The sequence below is a fragment of the Populus nigra genome, chromosome 9 (assembly GCF_951802175.1).
Source record: "Populus nigra chromosome 9, ddPopNigr1.1, whole genome shotgun sequence".
Classification (NCBI taxonomy): Eukaryota; Viridiplantae; Streptophyta; class Magnoliopsida; order Malpighiales; family Salicaceae; genus Populus; species Populus nigra.
This window is the reverse complement of record NC_084860.1, coordinates 3,579,179-3,590,528: the sequence shown is the minus strand read 5'-3', so window position 1 is coordinate 3,590,528 and position 11,350 is coordinate 3,579,179. Positions and strand designations below refer to the sequence as shown.

Below are 11,350 nucleotides of genomic sequence, written 5' to 3'. Positions count from 1 at the left end.
TAAAAAATAAAATGAACAAATAAAATTTTGAAAAAAAATCATAACAAAAAAAAACGAAAGGAAAAAAAACCATTCAGGGAAATACTGTAGCAATCTATAGTGTTTCATGAGGAAATCTACAGTTGTAATTCTTAATCAGCTCAATATTAAAAATAATAAAATTGAGAAAGATAATTTTGAAAAAATTCATAACAGAAAAAAATCATGTGGGGGAACACTGTAGCAATACATGGTGTTTTAAAGACAAAAACTACGAAACTAAATTCTCAACCAACTCAATATGAAAAAAATAAAATCAACAAAGACAATTCTGGAAAAAAAACAAAAAAATCATAAAAAAAACCATGTGGGGAAACACTGTAGCAATCTATAATGTTTTTTTTTAAAAAAACTATAAAGCTAAATTCCCAACCAACTCTATATTAAAAAAATAAAATCAACAAAAACAATTCTGAAAAAAAAACACAAAAAAATGGAAAAAAGAAGAAGACAATTTTGGGAAAAAAAGAAAAAACAATGGAAAAAAAAACATGTGGTGAAAGTTAAAGCTAAATTCCCAACCATCTCAATATTAAAAAAAGTCGACAAAGATAATTTAAAAAAAAACATATGGAGAAACACTATAGCAAAACAAAAACTTTATGGGGGAAACATTGCAACAATCATAGTGTTTTAAAGAAAAAAATGATGAAGCAAAATTCTCAACCAGCTTAATATGGAAAAAATAAAATTCACAAAGGCCATTTTGAAAAAAAAAAAAAAGAAGAAAAAACTATATAAGGAAATAATGTAATAATTTAACCAGTTCAATATTAAAAAAAAGATCGACAAAGATAATTTAACAAAAAAAACAATAATAAAAAAAAATATTGGGAAACAAAGAAAAAAAACAAAAAAAACACTAAACCCAGAAAAAAAGGGAAAACGAGAAAAAATGTGGGGAGAGACAAAACAAAAATGAAAAAAAAAACATATATAAAAAAGCTATAGTATTTTCTTCACAAGTTTTAGAGTTAATGGCATAAGACAACTTAATGTATGTTTTTTAAGAGCTTGTTTGGTATTATGGTAATGATTTTTTTTCAAAGTATTTTTTATTTGAAGATATATCAAAATAATATTTTTTTTTATTTTTTAAAATTTATTTTTAATACCAACACATCAAAACGATCAGAGGGGATCATAAAAATATTAATTTGAAACAATTTTTTTCAAAAGCATTTTTGAAACGCAAAAACAAACAGGTTCTAAGTTACGAAGAAGAAAGCAGTGTCATGTACCATGCACACACAAACTTTTTATACTTTTGTTTAACATATTCTTTGCAAATATAAACTTTTATACAGGTTAACGCCATATATTCTAGTCTATGGTGTACAATGTAAATATGCACCACATTCCATGTAATTAGATACCTCATTTTTTGATCAATGATTATTTCTTACTAATTATCACTGATAATCACAAATTTTTCCATCAATAGAAGGCCAAATACTACAATCGATAATGAGCACTAATATTTCCACCAATTAATTATCATGCAACTCTCCATGTCCCGAGATGAACTGATGTTACCAAGATCTATAAATATCTTGGGTCACCATATAAACACAACAAGTCATGATTTTCTCAAACTCAATACTTCTCTACATTTTTCATTTTCTCTCAATTTTATCATATACATATTGATTTAAGTATCAAAGAATCCCTTGTTCTACGAATTACTTATTTTCTTAAGAACAATCAAGTCCAGACATTAGGCTCATTATCAAGCTCACATGTCTTGACCTAGGATCGTGGCCCATGAAAAAACTATTTGTTTATGTGAATAAAACTTTATTTATCTTTAATATTCATCAAATATTTGATCAATAAATTAAATATTTGATTAATGAATCTAGAGTAAAGATAAAGTCCTTAAGACAAAAATGTTTTACAAAGAAAATATAACATTATAATTATGGGATTAATGTTGCATCAAAAAATTGTTGTTAAATATTCTTAGTCAATATTCTATTAAGACCGGATATTAATCAAAACTATTGAGATTGATACATATTATGTTCTTTTCTTTATGAAATGAAGCAGTCATAACACACTAGTTAAGAACCCACACTATATCATAGGCCTAATTTTCTTTTTCTTTTTTTGCATAAAAATGATGTTCATGTGTTGCAAACACCTATTAAAGAAAAGAAAAAAAATCTATGACTCGGATCATAGACCCGACTGGGTCAATTAAGTTTTTTTTAATCATAATAACCTATATAAAAAATATTTTTTTCAAATGGGACAAATAATGAAGCTCAATTCTCAGCCTATTAAATATGGAAGGATGAGATTGGATTAAAAAAAAAAGACAAAAAAAAACTAGCCCAAAAATAAATCGAGTTAGCATGACAAACTTGTAATTCTAGTAATTAAAAGAAAAAAAAGTCTATTTTTTTAATTAAAAAAACCCAACGTCGACATGTATTAACATTTCAAACCTGTTACCAAGGTCATTAAGCTAGAAGCACTCTATTTGAAAAAACCATGAAACCTGATTACCAATTAATTAAATATTGAAAAATGAATTTGAAAAAATATTTTTAATTATACAAAAGGAATAAAAAAAAGTAATTAAAAGAATGAGGATCAAAATTGAAATACAAAATAAATTTTATCTTTGATTGAATGGTGAAATTGAAAAGAAATGTAAGGAGCTCAAAAAATCTAAAGAATAAGGATTAAAGTTCAAATAAGAAATAAAAACAAAGCTTTTATTTAAGGGAGAAATTGAAAAAAAAAATTCAAAACAACAAGGACCAAATTGAAAAAAATAATATATGATAAACTTAGATTGAAGGATGAAATTGAAAAAAAAAAGATCTTAAACAAAAGAGCCAAAAAAAATTAGAAATCAAAAGAATAAAGATTGAATTTGAAATACCAACAACAAAAAAGACCAAGGTATAATTTTCAAGGGAAGAGACAAAACAGAAGGGGAAAAAAAAAAGAAAAGCTCATTAGCAACAAACCATCACACCAGCTCAAACACCTGCCACACCAAAAGGAAGAGGGTGCGGTGGCGCTTCAAAATAGAAAGATATTTTTGGCTGCTCGAAGGCGTTACATATGCCACTCGATATGCACGAATGCCTCTCACACATCGGCACATCGGCCATATGCACCTATACCTTTTGGTTTTTTTTTTGTTATTTATATTTAGTTAAATACCAAATTACCTCTAAGTTGACTTGATAATAACAAAAAAAAAAAAAAACAGTGGAAAGATTAAAAAAAAAACCCTTGACACTAGTTTTAAAATTTTCACTTGTAAGACTATTATGTCATTTCAGAATATTTTTTAATGTTTTTTTATATTTAGTCAAATAACAAATTGTCTTTTAGCTAACCTGATAATAACAAAAAAATCCATTTGAAAATACAAAAAAGTCCATTAACACCAGTTTTAATTTGTTTTTGTTTTGAATGATATTTTAATCATTCTACTATGCTTTTAAAATGAAAAAAGACGTGTTCTCCGGCCAACATGATATTAACAATGGGCCTTGTAAAAAGATTTTCAATGCTCCCAGTAATTAGTGTTAAATTTTTTAATAGGAATTGCAAAACTATATAAAAAAATACTATTCAAGTTAGCAATGCCTTCACTCACTTATTATAATATTTTTCAATGTCTAATTAGCTTTTATTAATAAGATTTCACTAGTTAAAAACAAATACTTATAAATGTGTGTGTTTGGGTTTATATCAACGAATTTCTTAGGCTTTTTCATTCATCAAAAAGGTATTGAAGTAGACCAGAGCTGGACATCAATTTAATATAAGAAAACTATTAAATTTTATGTATAAAATAAATAAAAAATTATAGGTAAAAAATGAAGCTGTAAAATAAAGAAAAATAAATTACATAAAAGAGGCTGACAATATATCAACTTATAATCAAAATAAAGTTGAATACAAAACTAAACTAATTAGAATATAAATCTTACTTATGGATTGTTAGTGAACATAACAATCAGTCTAAATTTATAATCATTAGGCTTTTTGTAGTGCAATATATGTCATGCATGCGCTTAATTTGGCACTATATCATTTTAAGGTTTGCATGAGATTAGTGGAAAATAATGTCAATCGATGAGTAATGTTAGGATGCATAATGTTTTTACTATTAAAAGTTATATAGTGAATCACACACCATTTATTATAAGTAAGGTGTTATAAATCATAAAAAGTAATGGATTATAATTAGTATCTAATAAATTGAATTATCAGTAAATCATTAATTAATTATAAAGTGCCATATTAATTAATAAAAAAATTGAGTATTCCTAATATTACTCTAACATGATAGACTACATGTTCATCAAATTGTGGTCATTAAGAAAATTGGAAATTGATGGTGTAAAAAAAATCCAATTAAAATTGTCAACAAATAAGCCTAATCGAGCTAGCAATAGGTCCAACCAAGGCTACTAGCAAGAAGGTCCAACAAAAACTATTAGCTAACAAGCCTAATCAAGATTGGTTGGTTAACTACAGGCCTAACTGGGTTAGCTTAAGCACAATCTAACCTAACCTTTTATTTACCAACTAAACTCTTCCTCCATAACTTAACCTAAACTTTTCATCTCTCATCCAAAACTCCTCTTGTTGGCCCAACCTAACCCTCTCTCTCATCAAACCATAAACGACTATAGAGCTACCCTACTGGGCACACACTATAATAAAACAATCCCTCAACCTATATCCTTTCATTACTACACACTTAAAAAGGGTATCCTTTCCACACCAATAGTTATCTCCATTATCATTTCTCAACTTCTTCTAAGAGGATGCCTACTCTCTCGTCAATGGCTATCTCTCTTATACACATACCCAATATAAAATCCTCATCTTTGCCTAAAATAGACATCTTTGGTGTACTTGAATTGACTCTACAACTACTTTTTTGATTTGTAATAAATACACTTTCATGCCAATAATTGTCTTCTCAACTTGTCTCACATTCAAGGCCACCTTTTCCATCCAATAACAAGCAAGACATAATAATTAATTACTCAACTTTGTAAGAAAATATTTCATTTAACCATAAGGGAAGCTTAAGTGATTGAGTATATAAATACATTTAGTCCCTAGGCAAGTAGGATAAGTCCTAAACACATGATTTCATAGACAAACCTACTTGACTCCATTACTCTCATGTTCCACATACAACATTGTTCTTCCTGCCACACATTCTCTCTTTACATATAAATTTTACTGTTTTTACATTTACTAACTTAAGCATTCGAGGGTTTTCTATTCTAACAAAGGACTTGTTTTACAAGTCAGTCACTAGCCTATAACATAGTTATAGAAAGCTCAAATCCAGTATAAAGTTTTCACAACTTTAACGATGGTGTTGTCTATGAAAAATTGAACAAAAAACTAGTTCATTCTTATCAATCACAAAAAATTATTTACATGGTAAATGATTTGGAAATTATTGGACGTGAAAGGTGACTTATCTCTCCACCATAAGAACTCCAACTCCCCTATATATCCACCAACTCTCTCATCAAGTACAGATGCTCAACAATGTTGTTTTACATATATAAAAATAGCTTCGCACTCTTCCATTTCATCAATAAAAAATACAACATACAACTCCATTACATGCACTAAGTGTATAGAGATAACTCTATTTTCATGAGAAAAAAACAATATGCAAAGTTGGTCTAATACTTTGACTTTATAAAAAGTCATTCCTATTATAAAAAGCAGTCTTCAATAAGTCCTACTCACATAAGTGGTTACCACCATCAATTTTCTTCAACGTCTCGCTTGCAAGCTCCTCGTCGAAAAAGACTTAAACATGAGACTGTATGAGCTTCTAAGAATGAACATCATTCCCACCAGGTAAGAGATTCTCCACTATTTCATTTAGTGTTACACACTTATCTCTCTAAAGATTGCGTTTCCGCAAAGGTTAACTTAGATAATTATGATGACTTTACAGATACCATAAAGCATATATAAATGATAGAAGCATTATAGATCTTGTAATGCAAAACAATGATATTATGTGTAAAACTTTCCTGACAACATTCCATGGATTTTCTCATGTGTGGTATCATAGCTTTGAGCCTAGCATCATCCTTAGCCTTTACAATCTTTTTATTAAGCTCATTTCTCATTTAAGCACTAATAAACTAAAAAAAGCATGATCGAACTTCTAAAAGAAGCAAAAATATTTCCTCATGTCTCCAAAGTTTCCAACGAAAAATCTTTATCATAAGATCTTTATGTTTTTATTGAATTCTCTATCTATCTAAACTTATCTTTAAAAGAATCAGGGATCATTTTCCAGGTTTTCATGATCATTTTTCTCTAAGTTTTTATGATTATTTATTTTCAAAAGGATCAAGATCCTTTTCTAGATTTTTGTAACCGCTCAAAGAGCAATTTAGTTGAAGGTAACAATAACTATCAAATACACCGTGCTATAAAAGAAAGTGAAAAATCAGTGAACTATATTTATCCTATTATAAAAGGAAATATGTCCACAAGCCAATAAAACTATACCCACATTTTTGCGTCTGCTGTTTTTTCAAGTTTAAATAATCTATTATAGAACTTATAGATCATATTCATATACAATAAGCACCAGAAGGAATTTCTTTTTCTACCAAATATTATTTGTTTTTATGATGAAGAATTTGGACCATACTCTTTAGGTATAGTTTAGATATATCTTAGATAGATGTGTAACCAACTAGACAAGATTTTCAGTTAAATTGAAACCTGCGAACCTTATACTAATGATCCACAAAGATTGGGAAGAGAATATTTGCATACATAAGAGAATACGTCTAGGAAATTTCAAAAATAAAAAATCCCCTTGTTATCCAAAATGTAGTTATTGTTTTTGAAATCAACCCAGCCGATAGTTTTCAAGAAAATTAAATTATTTCTCTGTTTTCAAACATTCCCATGCTCCCTCTTTTAACCTTTTAAGTTAAGAACAGGATCTAGAGAAATATTTTTCTCTAAATACATATAAAAATAATATTAAAATTATGTTTTAAAATTATTTTTTTAAAAAAATCTATTGACACATAAATTAACCGGAGCATAACTTCTTATGGTGAAATGAAAAAATAAACATTTAGTGCATGAATTCAGGCATGTGTTAAGAGTGTGATAGATACTGATTTTTGCTTTGAAATGTATTAAAATAATTTTGTTTATTTTAAAAAAAATATTTTTAACATTACCACATCAAAATAATTTAAAAACACTAAAAATATAATTTAAAATAAAAAAATATAAATTCAAAATTTAATAAAAAATTAATTCAATCACAACTCAAAACAGACCGAATAGCCTACCAAAACTGCCAAACATCTCATAGACATTTATCTCTCTCTCAAAACAAAAAATTGTTTTTTGGACAGAAGTGTGGGCTATTACATAAGAAAAGCATGACAAGAAAAGCGTACAAGGCAGTTCCAAACCTCAGACTCTTCAAATCCGCCCTGCCTCTCCCCCCTGATCACCCTCCCCATTTTTTTCCTCTTTATGTTCCCTTGTGGTCCCAACATCCCTCTCCTTGACACGTGTATCCGTGCCCTCATCTTATGATTTCCACGTGTCACCTGATGAGTTGCCCTCTCCACTTGGCACTTCTATCAAATGGTGCCTAACATCCTCCCCTTGGCCACCACACCTAGTATTAACATTTAAAGATATATAGCTTGTGCTCCACTTCTCTGTTCTCTGTCTCTTGCATCAACCCACCATCTATTTACTTGTTCAATCTATAGGCTGCAAACTTTCACAGAATTTAGTTCAAAACAACCTTAATCAAGACTTATCAAAACCAAATTAATGGAGAGCACCGATTCATCGTCTGGGTCGCAGCACCCACAGCTGCCACCGGGGTTCAGGTTCCACCCTACTGATGAAGAGCTAGTGGTCCACTACCTAAAAAAGAAGGTTGCATCAGTTCCATTACCTGTTACAATTATAGCTGAGATTGATCTATACAAATTTGATCCATGGGAGCTACCAAGTAAGTCATCAAGATCTTCAGAATATATGGGTGCTAGCTTGTTCTTGATTAATATATGTATATGCTAATGTTTTGGAATGGGGAATTTTCTGTGTGTAGGTAAGGCTACGTTTGGAGAGCAAGAGTGGTATTTTTTCAGTCCTAGAGATAGGAAATACCCCAACGGTGCAAGGCCTAATAGAGCTGCAACTTCAGGGTATTGGAAAGCTACTGGAACTGATAAGCCTATATTAACATCTAATGGAGCTCAAAAGGTTGGTGTCAAAAAGGCCCTGGTTTTTTATGGTGGTAAGCCACCAAAAGGGATTAAAACCAATTGGATTATGCATGAATATCGCCTTATCAATAACAATCCTAGCTCAAAACCTCCTGGTGATTCTGCCAACAAGAAAGGCGGCTCTTTAAGGGTATGTTCATCATCTTTTAATTGGGTACCTTCATGTTATGATCACTGAAAGATTGGTCCATTAATGATGTGTATTATCTATTATTTTTGTTCGTTGTTTATAGCTTGATGACTGGGTTCTATGCCGGATTTACAAGAAAAACAACCCACAAAGACAGATGGATCAAATGGAAAAGGAGGATTCAATGGAGGGAATGTTTGCTACACTGCCAAGTACTTCTAGCAACAAAAATCCGAAACACCCTTCAGTTTCAAAGCCTACAGGTTATGCTTCATTACTTGAGAGTGAAGATACCTTCTTTGAAGGGATACTAACAGGAGATGGCATGCAAAACAATTCCATTTCTCAATTACCATCTTCAAGCTCTAAGCCAAATATGTCCATGACCTCAGTCTCTACAAATACTCTTTCGGAAAAACGTTCCCTCCCTTATCATCAGTATTGGAATGAGACTACAGGATTATCAATGGAGCTGGCTAATTCATCAGCAAAGCGTTTTCATGGTGATCTTAATAGTGGCATTACTGGCACTCAAGAGGATAACAACTCCTTTGTTTCTTTGCTTAACCAGTTTCCACAGAGCACACCATTGGTTCACCCAAGCACTCTTCTTGGGTCTTTGGGCGATGGTGCTTTGAGACAAACCTTTCAACTTTCTAGCTTGAATTGGAACTCATAATTTCATCAAGAGTTAATGGGCTTGACTATGCATACATATTATGCACATATGCATGTGCAAATTAATTAAGGTAACTTGAATGAAGATAGAGGAGGTCGAGTTGTCATTACAAGAGAAAGTTCAAAAAAATCTACAAGAACAATTTCTTCAACTTTTTAGGCCACATGGACTCATGAGAAGACTTCTGAGCTTCTTTGATTAGCAAGCAACCATAACATCTAGGATTTAGTACACAGGTAAGGTTGTTATGTCAATTTTAGCGTATTATGCCATTCTTCGTTGTCATTCTCAAGATCATCAACACTTCCAAAACATTGTCTTTATTTAACTAGAAATTAAATAAATGGTAGTGAATCTAAACGTTCATGAAATCCCTTATTGTGTAATTGATTTCATCTTTGTTTTGAAAAGAATATCACGACATGGCTATCATAAGACAAGAGTTAGTGTTAAAGAATCTAAGGTTGGAGATCTGGAAAAAGAAAAAAGAAAAAAGGAGAGTGGCTTGTGTTCTTATTAATAGTACGTAGTGGTAATTACTAAATAACAACCTTGCAAGAAAGATGGTAAAAGCCATATGCTGTGTTGATTAATTCAAGGAGAACGAATCCGGTACCTGATTTTTTGTTTCCATCAACAATACATATCGATCCTTTCCCTTTTGACTTTTTTGCCTTCACATGCTCAAATCCATAATTCATATAAATGTAGCCTTTTTAAGCTTTTTATGTCTCCTAGTTTCTTGCTTTTCTAAAGTTCAGATCGGTACCAACAGCGAGTAACTTTATGTAGCTTTAGCATCATTAACTTACATACATACATACATACATACATACATACATATAATAATTTTATTCATTTTTCTTATTAAATTAAAATTACTGAATTCGGAACAATCATATCTCTTTGAATATTGGATGATTAGGTTGAAATGTCGACATAAATGATATAATTTCAATCACACAATCAAAACAGTCTTTCATGATCCATAGAAAATAACTAGATCTTGCATGTGTTACATTGCAAGTCGGATCAATTTTATAAAAAATAATTATAAAAAATATAAAAATAATATTGTTAATATGATTTTTTTTAGTAAAAAAATTAAATCATAAATTTAAAATCTAATGTATAATAAACACTGTATTTTTAAAAATATTAAGATAATAACATATTAAATAATATATTATAAAAAATATCTTGTGAATGTTTGGAAAACATCTCTATAGGTTTACTTAATAAAAAAGTAAAAATTAAATAGAGTTTAATAGAATAACATCTAAAGTATATTTTTAATTCATATTGGAATTAAGAAAGGAGACCAACTAATAAAACTTTGGAGGGTAGGAAAAAAAAACTTTTTTTTAAACAAAAAATTATTTGAGTCAGGTTCAATTGCCAAGCATGTGACCTAGTAAATAAGAATAGGATAACCTTATGAAAAGCAAAATGAAAAAAAAAACAATTTAAAAAAGAATAAAAAAACCAAACTGAGTCAACCCGAATAAGCATGTCAAACTTGCGACCCATGTCGCAAGACTCAGATAACTTTATAGGAAGCATATTGGGAAAAATTATAAAGCTAAAATCTCAACAAACCCAATATAAAAAGATAAAATAAAAAAATAATTGATAAAAAAAATCCTAAAATAACTCATCAAACTTGGGTGCACCTACCAACTCCCACGATCCTAGTCATGCGAATGAGATAAAATAATAGAAAGCAAAAGAAAAATAATTATGAAGCTCAATTCCAAATCAATCCTATATTGAATGATAAAATTAAAAAAAAATCAATTTAAAAAAAAAACAAAAAAAGACCAAAGTCAACCGGGGTTCACCCGATGAACTCATGATCTATGTCATAAGACCAGGACAAACTCATAGAAAGGAAAGAAAAAAAATAGGAATTCCAATTCTAAATCATCTCAATATTGAATAATAAAATTAAAAAATACATGATTTTAAAAAGACATAAAAAATAAATTGAAGTTAACTCAATTTCACCTTCCAAACCTGTGATGTGGGATATAAAACTAGAATTATACTGTGAAAGACAAATAATAAAAAATTACAAAACTCAATTTTTAATAAGCTCAATATTAAAGAATAAAATTAAAAAAAAATCATTTTAAAAAAATAAAAAATAAAATAAATAGACATCAAAATAATGTGGATGAAATTTAACCTAAAACAAAAAAG

General features: G+C 29.4%; 1 protein-coding gene across 1 annotated transcript; it reads left to right on the top strand.

Annotated features, from left to right (window-relative positions):
- Positions 1-7,790: 7,790 nt before the first annotated feature.
- LOC133702597 (NAC transcription factor 25-like) lies at positions 7,791-9,494 on the top strand. The gene is made up of 3 exons (XM_062126904.1): positions 7,791-8,062; positions 8,162-8,469; positions 8,573-9,494. Exons 1-3 carry the CDS (start codon positions 7,879-7,881, stop codon positions 9,146-9,148), a joined length of 1,068 nt encoding a protein of 355 aa, XP_061982888.1. The 5' UTR covers positions 7,791-7,878; the 3' UTR covers positions 9,149-9,494.
- Positions 9,495-11,350: the final 1,856 nt, after the last annotated feature.

Coding starts and splice junctions, on each gene's coding strand:
- LOC133702597 (XM_062126904.1), top strand. CDS start 7,879: ATGGAGAGCACCGATTCATCGTCTGGGTCGCAGCACCCACAGCTGCCA. Junction 8,063..8,161: donor TGATCCATGGGAGCTACCAA/GTAAGTCATCAA, acceptor TTCTGTGTGTAG/GTAAGGCTACGTTTGGAGAG. Junction 8,470..8,572: donor AGAAAGGCGGCTCTTTAAGG/GTATGTTCATCA, acceptor CGTTGTTTATAG/CTTGATGACTGGGTTCTATG.